Genomic DNA, 15,755 nt, shown 5'->3' with positions numbered 1-15,755 from the left:
TGTCAGGAAATCCAGTTGTTTCCAATTTTTCAATACTAAGAACAGCTCAGCCATGATCAATCTTGTGGATAAATCTTTGAACACATCCTTCTTCCCTAAAGATCAAGTCCCAGGAATGGAAATATGGGAGCAAGCACCTGCACACAAAAGGCTGTTCAAAACAAATTGCCAACTAACCTTCCAGAAAAAAAAAAAACTGATTCCTCCCCCGAGTAAAGGATGACAAGATTGAAGGGATGAAAGTACTGAAATGTTTTCAATCTTGCCAACATTGTTTTACAGGCAAACACACAGTCTTTTATTGTTGCTTTCATGTATAGTTCTTTTATGGGGAGGGTATAAAGAGTGGTTTTGTTTCTTTTCCAGTAAAAGGGGAACACAGTAGGCTAGCACCTCCAGAACCATGCCCTCCCATATATATTTCTTAATTAGTCAAGTTAAACATTGTTTTCATATCTGCTAATATTTACTTCCTCTTTTAGGAGATGCCATCACCAATTTTCAGCACATATTTTTCATAGAAAAGTTGAGCATTTTTATTTAAAAAAATCTAAACATCTATTTGGTCTTTATGCTACACCGAACTATGAAAAAGCTAAGAAAGAGTCAAATGATACATTAATCTTTCAATCTTAATGATTGAGCAGCATTCATACAGATATACTATGTATAGGTAGATATAATACAGGTACTATGTTCCTGAACTTAAGTACGAATATACAGCAGGGAACAAAACAATCATGTTCATATGTGTAAATGCAATTCAGGGAAAAAGGAATGGAAGGATATATGCTGGAGGTGGAACTAGCACTCTGTTCTGAGGCTGCCCTGCAGCACATTTTAAAAAAATGCAGTTTCCGTTTCTTTTTCCTTTAATTTGGAAGTGCCCCTGAAACATTAAAATATTCACACGGTCACATTTTGCCCAGTCTGCGCTTCCCTTGTGGTTTCCTGGCAGTTGTGCAGCTGTGCTTGCTCTACCAGCATCTGTCATTTTCTTGAACCCACTCAAACCTACCGAGTCTTTTCATACTTTCTGCCTTTGACCACAGCCTCTCGAAGGCCCTGTAACGAGCACTCACCACTATGGTTACCACGACGCAGATGTTTTTTGTGTCCTTCCAGAAGACGTTCTGAGGAGTGACTTTCGCAAAGTGCACAAGTCTCCCAAAGAAGGCAGTCAGGCAGAACACTTCTGCTATGGAGGTAACCTGTGGCAAAAAACAGAGCTATGGCTTAATTCTCTCTTACTCCCTGACGCTACCCTGTGAAAATCAGCAGTGTCCCTCAGTTTTAGTTGGGCTTCCCTGGTGGCTCAGATGGTAAAGAATCTGCCTGCAATGCAGAAGACGCGTTCAATCCCTGGGTCGGGAAGGCCCCATGGAGGAGGCAATGGCAACCCACTCCAGTACTCTTGCCTGAAGAATTCCATGGACAAGGAACCTGGAGGGTACAGTTCATGGGATCACAAAGAGTTAGACACAACTTAGCAACTAACACTTAGATTACATTATTGAAATTTACAGCAAAATTCTTAGCTGGTTGGAATGTTTTCTTTCTCTTAAAATGAAACCTGCCTCTCAACCACAAATCCCATGACCCAGCTGACAGGGTTTCCTGGAAGGGGCGGGGGTGGGGGGTGGGTAAATTAGCATGCAGAGGACCCCCAGAAGGCATTTCCTCAGAAAAGTGGGGCTCAGGGATTGGGAGAAATGGGCATCTGCTATACTCTCAAATTCCCCGTGTTCATACTCAGAATAGACATCTAGAAGTTCAGTGTCTCTAATGACACTCCAGAGATGTGTTTTGAAATGCCGGATCATTCCTTAGATCACTGCCCTCCCACCCTGCTGCCTGGATTTGGCTGGATGCTACCAGACCCACCTCGATGTCCTGACCATCTCCTCCTTGAGCTATGGGTATCAATTCCAAACTCCCAAAGGCAGCTAGCTTTGCAGTCTGTGAGTGTAACTCATATTAATACTTTGCCTGCGGTTGCCAGGAGACAGTAAATCCTTCCTAACAAGAGTACTTTTCTCCATCAGTGGGGAGAGAAGAGCTCAGTGAGGGTGGAGGGAATGAACTTCTCAAGGGAAGGAGGAAGGGGCTGGCTCTGGGCCCTGAAAGCAGCAGGTAGCACAATTTCTCCATCCCTGACCCTAGCCCTCATGAGTCCTGAGCTCAGATATGGGCTTCAGCCCCTTCAAACGTTCTAGCTCTCAGCCTGTTCATCCTTGAGGGGCTATAGAGACTTACTGCCAAGACCAGGTTTACAAAAGGGCCTGGGGCATTCCAGGACACCCTGGCTCAAGACGAGCTTTTCTTGGTAATGCTGTTGTTGCTGTTCAGTCGCTAAGTCGTGACCCCACAGACTGCAGCACGCCAGGCTTCCCTGCCCTTCACTATCTCCTGGGTTAGCTCTGACTCCTGTCCACTGACTCAGTGATGCCATCCAGTCATCTCATCCTCTGCCGTCCCCTCCCACCCCCATCCCCCGTAAATCGACTTTAGAGACGTGAGGTACAAACACTGGCTGAACACACAGCCCAGCCCAAGCTGTGTGTGAGCAATAGCAAACAGCAGGGCGGGGACACAGCGGAGAGGCAAGGGGCTGAGGAGAGGTCCACGGGAGCGCACCTCGTCCAGTGCCGGGCGTGGGGGGCAGGGGGACCGGCTCTGTTCGGGTCTGTGAACACACAGATCTGCTTCTTCAGGTTTGGTGCTTGTTTTGACAGACACTGGGCTAAAAGTTTTCTGCCCAGAGACGTCATTAATTGTGAGATGCTCATCAACTGAATACCACCAACCTTGGAAGCACCTACGGAAGACTGCCAACTTTGATGGCCCCCAACAAACATGGCTCTGCTTTTTTACCTCCCTGTGCAGGGCCCTCCCCTGCTGACTCAGGGCTTGGGCATGTGATGGGCTCTGGGCACCTGGGCATTGGCAAGTATGGTGCGAGCGGAGGTTGACGGTGCTTGCATGTTAGGACGCAGCTCCTTCTTAGACCCCCATCCATAGGGAGAAGCCTGAGCCATGGGGAGAGGCCAAGAGAGAGCCGAGAAGAGAGCAGGGCACTCCAGTCCGTGGATCCAGCCACATGAGCCCCCAGCTGCCCACCAGGTCCACCACCCCAGCCAAGAGAGAAATCCGCCCAGGTGAGCCAGTCACCCGCAGACTCATGGGAGGCAGGAAAACCTTGTTCTTTAAGGCAAGGGTCAAATGAACTTTATCTGTCAAAGGACCAGACAGGAAATATTTTAGGCTTTGCAAGTCACACAGTCTCTGTCACACCTACACTGAGAGGCGAGCGCAGTGTGAGTCGGGAATTAATGTGAGCAGGTCATCAATTTATTACTTGGAATCCGTCTGCAGTAGCTGGGTAATCTGATGGCTTACTTCAAAGCACCTATAAATAATGACATGACTATGAAGAAAGCTGGAAGTGTGGCAAGTACAAAACGCGTATTACACTATATGCTCACATTTTCTACTCAATATTAAACAAACATGCCTTCAAACATCACTTGTCTGTCCAATGTGTCCTTGTATGCATAGAAGACCCAAAACTGCCACTTTGTTTCCAATGTCTAGTGAGGAAAAGCGTCACCTCAGGGAGGAGGCAGAATTCTTCCAACCCCTCCCCCAGAAACAAAAATGAAACCAAATTCATACGTACTGAAAATCTGAGTTCATCTATGACAAAGTCTGATTAGCCATTCTCCGCTGAGAGCTTACCAAGAAAGGGAGCGGGAACACGGCTGGTTCCTCAAAGAGGGCAAGCGCAAGGTCGACCCAAATGAAGAAGTAGGTGGCTGCCCGCATCGTCCAGTGGTTATAGAAATGGTAAAGTCTGCAGCGCAGAAAGAACAGAGGAAGTTACAAGAGAGGAGCAGGAGTTACACAGCTACCCCGAGCCCCATCAGAAGAAGAGGAATGGGAGGGAAACTCCAAAGTCCAGGCTCTGACCCTCTCCTTTCAGTCCTAGGGAGTGAGGGGCAGCTGTCTGACTGAGTGCGCGCTACAAAACGTCCACAGGGAAAAAACTCAGGGTATTACCAGCTCTCAAAGTGCATTCTCTCAACAGTCTCAAGCTAGGACGAATACCCTCCTGATGGGGTGCTGGTGACCCTGAGATGTACTTTTGGAGGGCTGACACAGAGCAAACTCTCAGTCAGAGTGACCTGTTATTAATATTACATGGCACACGAGCCTAACTGATTTACAGTGTGTACCAGCCCATCTCGGCATGGTGGGCCCAGAGAGATCTTGGGGTCACATGGTTCTCTTCCCCCAAACCTGCCAGACAGCATCCAGGCAAGAGGCATCTGCTGCTGCCTGTGGAGGTACTGACACCTCAGTCCTGATGGTAAGAATTTTTTTTTCTCTTATTCTGAGCTGAATCTTTGGTTTTAGTTCAACCTTTAGGGGGTTAGGGAGAAAAAACTGAATTGTCATGAAAAGAACAAACATATGCGTCCCATCAAAAGGTAATAGAAAGTAAAAGAACAAGTCTTCCTTCCACGTGGGAAGCTCTAAGAGGATAACCAGGAGAAAAAGATGACATGTTTCCAACTTGGATGTCTTCTCCCCTGTCCTGGGTGTCGCTTACTCAGTTATCCGACCTTAGTATATCTGCTGAACGCCTCCCTACCCGTGAGGCACCTGCTCTTAAAATGTGGAAAAACAACAGCACTGGGTTTTGCCCGACTCTCTGTGCCATGCCCTAAACACTTCTCAAAATATTAATTGATACAGTGCTTAGTTTGGGTTCAACTTCAAGAATATGAAGTGCTAAAGGACAGGTGACTCTAGGTGACAGCTGAACACTTGAATTACCTGATGGCCTGAGGGGATGTCTCAAAATGAACGTTTCTGTTGTACTGGGCGTCCGAAACATAGGCAGCTGCCAGGAGAAGCTCCTCATCCTCATTGGGAGAAGGAAAGGGGAGAACAAATCAGAGCCAGAAAGGACACTTGGCTTTTTTGCCTGTAAGTATTGAGTACGAAAGGAAAGTCCTCTTCTCCCCCCACCTCCCCTGCCACGCTGCCCCCACTCTCGCAGGAAGGAGCTAGCGTTGATGCTGCCGAATATTCACCTCCAGGGGTTTTCTGGGCAACGAGAATTCAAATGTGGGCTCTCGGGGGAGGAAAGGAAAACCACTTGGGTAATATAGCAGATTTTCTACTGTCAGAGCCACCAGGGAAGCCACACAGATATATTAATAAATGTACTTAAATGGTATATTTCTACATTCATATGGGCTTCCCAGGTGGCCCTAGTAATAAAGAACCCGCCTGCCAATGCAGGAGATATAAGAGATGAAGGTTCAATGCCTGGGTCAGCAAGATCCCCTGGAGGAGAGCATGGCAACCCACTCCAGTATTCTTGCCTGGAGAATCCCATGGACGGAGGAGTCTGGCAGGCTGCGGAATATGGGTTCACAAAGAGTTGGACATGACTGAGCATCTGAGCACATTCATACACCAAGATTCAAACTATAGACTTTAAATAAGTATGGTTTGGTGCATATTAATTATAGTTCAATGAAGTTGTTAAAAATTGCCCTCCCCCCCCCAAAAAAAAATTGGATTAAAATTTGATGTGAAACAATAATCTCACAGGTGGATTAACTGCTATAAGAATATATCATCTACTGATACACATGCATTCTCAGGGGTCTCGGGGTCTTAAAGACAGGTCATTAAAGCCTAAGAAACATCATATAAATGCGTTAAGCAATTATTACATATTTTCTTTTACGCAGTTAAAAAATACTTTAGTAGAAAACCTAATATCAATTGTTGTTCTGTGGAATACCTTGAATCTTCAGGAACACTAGAGTTCCCCAGGACATGCTTAGACAGCTATAATATTTTAGTTATAAAATAGTTGGCATCAGCAAAAATTGATTTTGTTTTTAATGAACACACATTAATTTTAAGAAAATTACATTAAGCTCCTAAAGGATCACACTGGGACAGCAACGAATTCTGATACCTAAGTTTTTTAAAAGAAAATGTTTAAAGTGAAATCTCTTAAAGGCATTACTGTTTCCAATTTTTAAAGATGATGAGGGAGGGACTTTCCTGATGGACCAGTGGCTAAGACCCTGTGCTCCCAATGCAGGAGACCGTGGTTGATTCCTGCTCAGGGAGCTAGATTCTACATGCAGCAACTAAGACCCTGCATGCCACAACTCAGACCCATTGCAAATCAATCAATTAATTAATTAATTTTTTAAATGATGAGGGAACTGCCTGGTGGTCCAGCGTTAAGACTCTACACTTTGACTGTTCAGGTTAGTTCTCTAGTGATCACTGGTCAGGGAACTAAGATCCCACATGCCACACAACTTGGCCACACGCACACATACAAGAAAATCTTTCTAGTCCCAGGGAAACGGTTTGCCCACAAATATGAACAGTTTGACAGCTACGAATTTGAGGGCAATCACCCACACAGCCGCCAAGTGGAGAATGGAAAAAAAAAAAACATTGTTGCTGTTCAGTCTCTCAGTAAAGTTCAGTTCAGTCTCTCAGTTGTGTCCGACTCTTTGCAACTCCATGGACTGCAGCACGCCAGGGTCCCCTGTCCTTCACCATCTCCTGGAGTTTGTGCAAACTCATGTCCATTGAGTTGGTGATGCCATCCAACCATCTTGTCCTCTGACATCCCCTTCTCTTGCCCTCAATCCTTCCCAGCATCAGGATCTTTTCTAATGAGTCGGCTCTTCATATCAGGTGGCCAAAGTAATTTCTCAGGCAGCTGGCCCCTGGGGGCTCCCTCCCTCAGACCACACCCAGACTCCCTGTATTGAATATGTAAGCATCATGGCATCCCATCCAAACGCCCCCTTGCCAGCCAAACTCATGCCTGTCATTTAAAACTACGCTTACACTTTCCTAACAGCTAACTTGCATGAATGTTTCAAAGCTCTCCCATTCTTAACGGCTGTTCCATTTCTGACATCTGTCTCTTCTTAGGATCCCATCTGCTCTGTCCTCTGGCTCTTCTTATCTTCCTTCCCTCCACCCGATATGTGCACGACTTCCAAGCCTCCTGCTCGTTTGTGCTTGGGAAGAAGTACTCTCAACAGGCAGAGTGATGGTACATGAGCATTCTCACTTGTATTAAGCCTATTTGGAAATAGATGGAAAACAGTGGAAACAGTGTCAGACTTTATTTTGGGGGGCTCCAAAATCACTGCAGATGCTGATTGCAGCCATGAAATTAAAAGACGCTTACTCCTTGGAAGGAAAGTTATGACCAACCTTGACAGCATATTAAAAAGCAGAGACATTACTTTGCCAACCAAGGTCCGTCTAGTCAAGGCTATGGTTTTTCCCGTGGTCATGTATGGATGTGAGAGTTGGACTGTGAAGAAAGCTGAGCGCCGAAGAACTGATGCTTTTGAACTGTGGTGATGGAGAAGACTCTTGAGAGTCCCTTGTACCGCAAGGAGATCCAACCAGTCCATTCTAAGGGAGATCGATCCTGGGTGTTCATTGGAAGGACTGATGCTAAAGCTGAAACTGCAATACTTTGGCCACCTCATGCAGCGAGTTGACTCACTGGAAAAGACTCTGATGCTGGGAAAGGTTGGGGGCGGGAGGAGAAGGGGACGACAGAGAATGAGATGGCTGGATGGCATCACCGACTCTGTGGACATGAGTTTGAGTGAACTCCGGGAGTTGGTGATGGACAGGGAGGCCTGGCGTGCTGTGATTCATGGGGTCGCGGAGAGTCGGACATGACTGAGCGACTGAACTGAACTGAACTGATCCTCCTTGTAAAATGAATGACTTTTCATCCAACCCAAAAATGTGGCTTATGTTAGATATGCCATTCCAAAACTGCATATACTTTTCAAGTTTACATGGGAATCACTACCCAGGTGGCATTCATGGTAAAGAACCTGCCTGCCAATGCAGGAGACGTAAGAGATGTGGGTTCAACCCCTGGGTCGGGAAGATCTCCTGCAGGAGGGCATGGCAACCCACTTCAGTATTCCTGCCTGGAGAATCCCGTGGACAGAGGAGCCTAGTGGGCTAGAGTCCATAGGGTTGCAAAGAGTTGGAAACAATTGAGCCAACTTAGCATGTATGCATGCCCATGTCTCTGTGAAAATGGAGAAGACTGGATATCAAGCATTCCTCCAGACGTAGCTGAAAAGTGGCTTCATATCTCAAAACAGCAGCCCCAGTCTAGGGGAGACACTGCTGATTGCCCAGACAATAGATCTCACCTCCCAGGCACAATACAATCACCTTCAGAGCTTTTGCTTGTAAAGAAGCAGCCCAGCACTGAATTTTTAAAGCTGCCAGGTGATTCCAATGTGGAGTCAAGATCAAAACATCACTGGTCTAAATATGGCCATTTTACTACTGTTTCTCATAGGTTTTCTATTTTCATGGCACTTGGACAATAATTGACTTCTGATTTTTTTTTCTTCCCTTTTCTCAGAGCCATGACATTTCCTTTCCACTCCCCAAGACTTAAAAACATATGTAAGAGTTTTGCATTTTCTCCTCCTACCCTCCCCACTTTGTAAGCCTTCATTCTAAGGAAGGTGAATAATTTAAATCCCTCAGGCAAGAGGGAGGAGGGTGTCCTGGACGGAGGGGGAGACAGAGTCCAGAAGTTGTGGTGGAACCAACAACTGGAAGCTCCAGATACCTTTAAGTTCAGAAACCCTGATAAAACCGAAGCTGTTGATAAACGTGCTCTGAAAAACGCCAAGGGATTTCCCTGGCAGTCTAGTGGCTAAGACTTCACCGTCCAATGCAGGGGTTGCAGGTTTGAATCCTTCTTGGGGAGCTAGGATCCCAATGCCTCACAGCCAAAGAAAACAAAACATAAAAACAGAAACAATATTGTAACAAGTTAAACGTTGTTTAGTTGCTAAATCTAAGTCAGGTGTCTGACTCTTCTGTGACCCTAAGGACTGAAGCCCACCAGACTTCTCTGTCCATGGGATTTCCCAGGCAAGAATAATGGAGCAGGTTGCCATTTCCTTCTCCAGAGGATCTTCCTGACAAGAGATCGAACCCAAGTCTCCTGCAATGGCAGGTGGGTGGTTTACCACTGAGCCACCAGGGAAGCCCCAACAAGTTCAATAAAGACTTTAAAAATGGTCCACATTAAAAAAAAAATTCAAAGAGATAAAAAAGCCAATATGTCTTATTTAGATATAGAAGAAAGTTTATAAAACTTAAGGTGAAGAGAAGTCCCATAAATTTCAAGCAAAGTGCTTCCCCTCGTCAGTTTTCCCCTGTGCCATTAGAAACACTATACCCTCTCTCTGTCATTCTCTCTGCCTCCCTTCTCTCCTCCCATAGGGCACTCTGATGTCCAGAATACAGCAGATCACTGCTTCCCCATGCACCTCACTCAAACCTTCAGTCAACAACACTTTGCCTGGCGTGCCCACAGAATCAAACGTCAACTCCCTGGCTTAGCCCTTAGGGCCTCTCCCTTCTGCCTTGGCTCCCTTACTTTCCCTACAGGAATCCCCTTCTCTGGCCCAAATTGATGGACTGACTGTCCCACTCCCAGCTCCATACCCACGCCTGATCTCTTGCATGCCTAAAGCCAGGAATATCCTTTCCACCCCCATCCATGGGGAGCCATCTCAAATTTCACTTTATCCTTGAGGACTGCGAATGCCAGCAGATTCCATTTCCACGTGGGAAGAGAGCCAAAGGATGCTTTTGAAGTCTATGGTGAGTGTTCCATACAAAGAAATGGCTTCTGAGGCTAACCTGGGCATGGCAGCCTGGGCAGGAAGGGCGAGAATATCAGTGACCACTGGCGTGGGTATAAACAAATCGTGTGCCTCCAAGTAGAAAGCAACAGCCTAAAGGCCAAGGGCAGCCTGAAGATATGTTTTGTTTGGCCTAGAGAGTGCTTTCTGGATGCTGGCTACTGTTTCAATTTTTTTACAAAATTGGAGCCAACACAAAAATGTGAACTTCTGGTTTCTCTTCAAAAGATCATAACATCTGGCCATGTTGGGTTGTACTGCAGTAAGTTTTTGCAACCCGCCCTGATACTTGGTCACCTGAAGGAACGCTTAGTATTTTCCCCAATTTTATGGGTTAGCCAGGCAGTCCTTCCAGTCAGGGTCAACTTAGCTGGTCTCTATGGTCATCTGGGGCTAGATGGTCTGGAACCAGCTGCACTCACACATCTCGGCCGTGTGCACCACCCAGCAGGCTGGAAAGGGCCTTTCCTAAATGGTCATTGGGTCCCCAAAGCATCTGGAGACACACACCAACGCTCAAGTAATTTTCATGCCTCTGCTTGCATCACATGTGCCAACCTCCCACTGGCCAGAGTAAGTTTCATGGCCAGTGGTCTCAAGGGCTGGAGAAATGGACTCCACCTCCTGATGTAAGGGGTTGCAAAGGCCCACTGCAGAGGGGGAACAGATCCAAGATGGAGTGTGTGGCCATTTTTGCAATTGACAGCCCACATGGCACAACCAGCTGGAGGTGGGTAGCTGTGGTCTTTGTCCAGAGGACGTGCCCTCCGGGTCACAAGCCCCAGTCTCCTCCCCAACTGAATTGTTCCCATCCAGGTCACTACTTTTATGTTGCTCCCTGGCCCCTGTGGACATTTCAGCTTGTGACCACACCTGATTTAGAGTTTCCCAGGTGATGCAGTGGTAAAAAATCTGCCTGCCAGTTCAGGACCCAAGAAATGCACATTCAGTCCTTGGGTTGGGAAGTTCCCCTGGAGGAGGAAATGGCAACGCACTCCAGGATTCTTGCCTGGAGAATCCCATGGACAGAGGAGCCTGACGGGCTACAGTCTGTGGGGTCGCGCAAAACGAGACAGGACTCTACACACATGCATGAGTTGATCTCTGCTGCTGCTGCTGCTGCCAAGTCGCGTCAGTCGTGTCTAACTCTGTGCGACCCCATAGACGGCAGCCCACCAGGCTCCCCTATCCCTGGGATTATCCAGGCAAGAACACTAGAGTGGGTTGCCATGTCCTTCTCCAATGCGTGAAAGTGAAAAGTGAAAGTGAAGTTGCTCAGTCGTGTCCGACTCTTAGTGACCCCATGGACTGCAGCCCACCAGGCTCCTCCATCCATGGGATTCTCCAGGCAAGAGTATTGGAGTGGGTTGCCATTGCCTTCTCCAGAGTTGATCTCTACCTGACTTAATTAACACCCTCCCAAAACCTCCTGGTCACTGCCCTTTCCTCCTGCAAGGAACCGCTCTGAAAATTGCTATAAGGGAACACCAGTGAACCAAGAGCCCCCAGACAGGATGATCTAAGAGTTGGATGAACAGGTTTAAGAAGAACATAAAAAAAGAAGCACACGAAGTATCAAGAGGTAATCACATAGAGTCACAGGGAAACAGCCTAGGACATGGGCTCTCAGCCTTGGCTGTCCTTTCAATACTTAGTAGCTTTAAAATTACTGTTGCTAAGACTTGTCTGGTGGTTCAGTGGTTAAGACTCCACGCTTCCAATACACAGGGTGTGTGTTTGATCCCTGGTTGGGAAGATCCTGCATTCTGTGAGGTGCAGCCAAAATCAGGAGAAAAAATCATTGCCCAGGCCACACCCAGGTCAATTAAATCAGAATCTCAAGGTAGAGTCTAAACCCAGATAATTTCTTTTTTTAATTGATTAATTTATTTTTAATTGGAGGGTGATTGCTTCACAAGATTGTGTTGGTTTCTGTCATCTATCCACATGAATCAGCCAAAGGTATACGTATGTCCCCTACCCCTTGAACCTCCCTCCCACCTCCCACAAAACCGAGATACATTTCTAAAAACTCCCTGGGTCACTCTGCCCAACAGTAAGGCTGAGAATCACTAGCATCGGATTATTTCTATTTCAAAACTGAAAGTATTGGTCGAAGCACCAGAATGGCTTGCCATCTCGGTTCAGTTCAGTTCAGTTGCTCAGTCGTGTCCGACTCTTTGCAACCCCATGAATTGCAGCACGCCAGGCCTTCCTGTCCATCATCAACTCCCAGAGTCCACCCAAACATGTCCACCAAAAGAGTCGGTGATATGCATCTCATCCTCTGTTGTCCCCTTCTCCTGCCCCCAATCCCTTCCAGCATCAGAGTCTTTTCCAATGAGTCAACTCTTCACATGAGGTGGCCACAGTATTAGAGTTTCAGCCTCAGCATCAGTCCTTCCAATGAACACCCAGGACTGACCTGCTTTAGGATGGACTGGTTGGATCTCCTTGCAGTCCAAGGGACTCTCAAGAGTCTTCTACAACACCACAGTTCAAAAGCATCAGTTCTTCGGTGCTCAGCTTTCTTCACAGTCCAACTCTCACATCCTTACCTGACCACGGGAAAAACCATAGCCTTGACTAGACAGATCTTTGTTGACAAAGTAATGTCTCTGCTTTTTAATATGCTATCAAGGTTGGTCATAACTTTCCTTCTAAGGAGGTAGCGTCTTTTCATTTCATGGCTGCAATCAGCATCTACAGTGATTTTGGAGCCCCCCACAAATAAAGTCTGACACTGTTTCCACTGTTTCCCCATCTATTTGCCATGAAGTGATGGGACCGGATGCCATGATCTTAGGTTTCTGAATGTTGAGCTTCAAGCCAACTTTTTCACTCTCCTCTTTCACTTTCATCGAGAGGCTCTTTAGTTCCTCTTCACTTTCTGCTATAAGGGTGGTGTCATCTGCTTATCTGAGGTTATTGATATTTCTCCTGACAATCTTGATTCAAGCTTGTGATTCTTCCAGCCCAGCGTTCCTCATGATGTACGTTAAATAAGCAGGGTGACAATATACAGCTTTTCCTATTTGGAACCAGTCTGTTGTTCCATGTCCAGTTCTAACTGTTGCTTCCTGACGTGTATATAGGTTTCTCAAGAGGCAGGTCAGGTGGTCTGGTATTCCCATCTCTTTCAGAATTTTCCAGTTTATTGTGATCCACACAGTCAAAGGCTTTGGCATAGTCAATGAAGCAGAAATAGATGTTTTTCTGGAACTCTCTTGCTTTTTCCATGATACAGCGCATGTTGGCAATTTGATCTCTGGTTCCTCTGCCTTTTCTAAAACCAGCTTGAACATCTGGAAGTTCATGGTTCACATATTGCTGAAGCCTGGCTTGGCAGCCAAAAGCAACACCAGGCAGAAAAGGGTTCTAAAAAACTGCTTGAAAGGAGAGGGCAGAAATGCATTTCAGGTGACTAGGCAGTTTCTTATTAAGTGACCCCAAACTAACTTTTAAAAAGGTTAACCAGGTCAGATTGGTACCAAGTGTCTGAGGTCTGAGCTGCAGTTTAATGACTTAGTCAATACTGTTATCTCAGAAACTAGGGTTCTGCTGACAGTGACCTGTTGCTACCAGGCTCTTCATCCGCTCTGCCTGCTCCCAGGCTGACCCCTGCAGGCATGCATTAAGCTTATGTCTCACTCAGGACTCAGCCAGGACTCTGGGCTGTTTTCAGCCCTCCGGGCATTTCTAGAGGCCTCCAGTTACTTTTTTACATTCTTTAATTTTGACAAAGAAGCATTAAACATAAAGTGAGACACCTGACAGTCTCAAAAGAGTTTCTTGCCTCAGAAGACTGGGGTTCACCGTCCGCTTCATCATTTTGCAGAATGAGGGCAGCAAGACCTGGGTTGGGTCAGAGCCAGGGGCCAAGAATCCTTTTCCTTCTCTTCCTCCTTGACCTGCTTTTCTCTGCTTAATCCTTTAAGGGACAGGGGACATGGTAGAATCTGCCTGTTAGAAGTTGCCAAGCCCCTTTGGGAGGCCAGTAGGCCAGGGAGCACTGGGGGAACAGGGCATTTAATCCCACCCAGAAGCCTGCGCCTTGGACCATCCTCAACAGGTTGCAGGAGCCACATAGCTGAAGCGGGGGAGGAAGGGGAAGACTTCTCCATACACTCAAGGAGACAAAGGACTGAAACACCCATCACCTCCCACACATTTGGAGGACTAAAGGAAACGCCTCCATGCGCCAAGCAAGGTGCCCTGGGCCTCACCGACACCTTCTCCAGACGGAGGTGTAAGGGTGTGATTTATCACCGCCACCCTTACAAAGTGGGAAACCAGAGACTTCCAGCTACAATTTCCTGAATCAGAGCCGAGGCTCTTTCCATTGGCGCCCTGCCTGCCTCTCCATTGAGTTCTTGTGCAGGGAAAGGAAACAGCCTGAGAAGAACTCTTTCAAGTTCCCGGTCTTCCCAAGCTCAGGCGGTCTGGGTGAAAGCAGAGCTGAGCTACTGCGCAGCGCGTCTGCCCGGCCGCAGGGATCCGAAGAGCCCGGGCGACAGCAGCACTCCCCGCCCCACATCCTCCAGCCTTCCCGGGCGTTTCCCTTGCGGCGGCGGGACCCTCGCTTGGTTTCCTGCCGCCATGGAGCGCCGTGCGACGGGGACGGGCCACCCAGACCCGGGGGCGCGCCACACGGGGACAGGACTCCCAACACGCAGCCGGGGCGCCGATCCCAGCTTGGCCCCGGTCCGGGGAAGGCGGCTGCGGGCCGGCCTCCGGGTACGGGCTTGACAGCTCCAGTAACGACCCGAACGCGCGGAGCTGCGGCCAGGGGCAGGGCGCTTCTGCGCTCCAGCGGCGGTGCGCCTCCCGCACCCGAGCACCCGGAGGACCCAGAGGACCGAAGAAGCCCGGGGGCGGAGGGGCTCTGCAACCGCATCTCCACCCCGGGCCCTCTCTCCACCCGGGAGTCCCGAGGACCGCGGACGCGGGGCTGGGAGCGCTGCCGTCCGCGCGCAGCCACCAGCCCTCGGGGCGCCCTTACCTCCAGGTCGGGCAGCTCCTTGGAGGACGACGGGCGCGAGCGATGCGTCCCCGCGGCTCGGCTGTCCCCGGGCATCGCGGCGGCGACGCGCGGGGCGGGGATGGGGCAGACCGGGCCCGGGGCAGCGGACTCAGCCCTCGGGCTGCTGGAGGCCGGGGCTTGGCGCGCTCCGCACGGCCCTTGGCGCGACTGCGGCGGGGCCCCGCGGGCGGAGGATTGGCGGCGGGCGCGGCGGGTCCCCGGCTCTGGCCCCTTCCCGCCCTGCCCCCGGAGTAGTGCTGGAGCCGGGGGCGGGGACGCGGTCTCGCCCGGGGCGGGGGCGGTAGGGGGCGGGACGCTAGGGGCTGAGCGGATCCGAGGGGCCAGAGGTGCGGGGGTTAGAGGCCAAGCTGGCGAAGGGTCCCAGCCGTGCGCCCTGACTGCGCCTAGCTTTCTGTATCAATAAATTAGGAACAAGACCTTCCTCCCAGGGTTGTTGTGAGAATTAAAGGAGTTACAGTATTAAGTTGCCGGCACTGGCAGGTGCCCGGTAAATTATGTTTCCTTCCCATTGCGAGTGGAACCCCCTGGAGAGCTGGGTGTGGACCCACAGAAGGGCCTTCCGGGGCAGATACCTCTGAGAAGGGGTGTGCGAACCCTCCTCCCTTCCCTGGTGCACCCCAGTGTCAGCCTGGCCAGGAACTTGGCGTTACCAGAGCCGCTGAATTTGGAAAGAAAGCAGATTAGATTTTCATGAGACTATTCCTGATTTTTTAAATGTTGGAATGAATTTCAAAATAATAATAATAAATGTTCACATGGGGGGGTGTTGCTTGTAGGGCAGGCAGTGCTGGGCTCCCGCACCAATGAACTTCACTGAAAAGAGAAAGTATTAGTTGCTCAGTCCTGTCTGACTCTTTGTGACCCCATGGACTGTAGCCTGCCAGGCTCCTCTGTCTATGGAGTTCTCCAGGCAAGAATACTGGAGTGGGTTGGCCTTACCTCCT

At 48.8% G+C, this 15,755-nt stretch overlaps 1 protein-coding gene across 4 annotated transcripts in view; it reads right to left on the bottom strand.

Annotated features, from left to right (window-relative positions):
* Window positions 1-15,024, bottom strand: part of LOC129540089 (two pore channel protein 2-like) — a 62,396-nt gene extending 47,372 nt beyond the window's left edge. For all 4 annotated transcript variants that reach the window (XR_016038664.1, XR_016038663.1, XR_016038665.1 and 1 more), the window contains exons 1-4: window positions 14,770-15,024; window positions 4,840-4,928; window positions 3,739-3,853; window positions 1,083-1,211 (exon numbers count right to left, since the gene is read on the bottom strand). Coding sequence is in view for 1 of the 4 variants with exons in the window: in XM_088841685.1 (XP_088697811.1) it covers window positions 1,083-1,211; window positions 3,739-3,853; window positions 4,840-4,928; window positions 14,770-14,844 (408 nt within the window). In the remaining 3 variants the exon portion in view is untranslated. The remainder of the gene's footprint in view (window positions 1-1,082; window positions 1,212-3,738; window positions 3,854-4,839; window positions 4,929-14,769) is intronic.
* Between the last annotated feature and the right edge of the window lie 731 nt (window positions 15,025-15,755).

This window comes from Moschus berezovskii, chromosome 11, assembly GCF_049115385.1.
Source record: "Moschus berezovskii isolate FMDL1 chromosome 11, NW_MosBer_1.0, whole genome shotgun sequence".
Taxonomy (NCBI): Eukaryota; Metazoa; Chordata; class Mammalia; order Artiodactyla; family Moschidae; genus Moschus; species Moschus berezovskii.
Note: the sequence above shows the minus strand (reverse complement) of the source record. Positions and strands in the feature narration are given on the sequence as shown.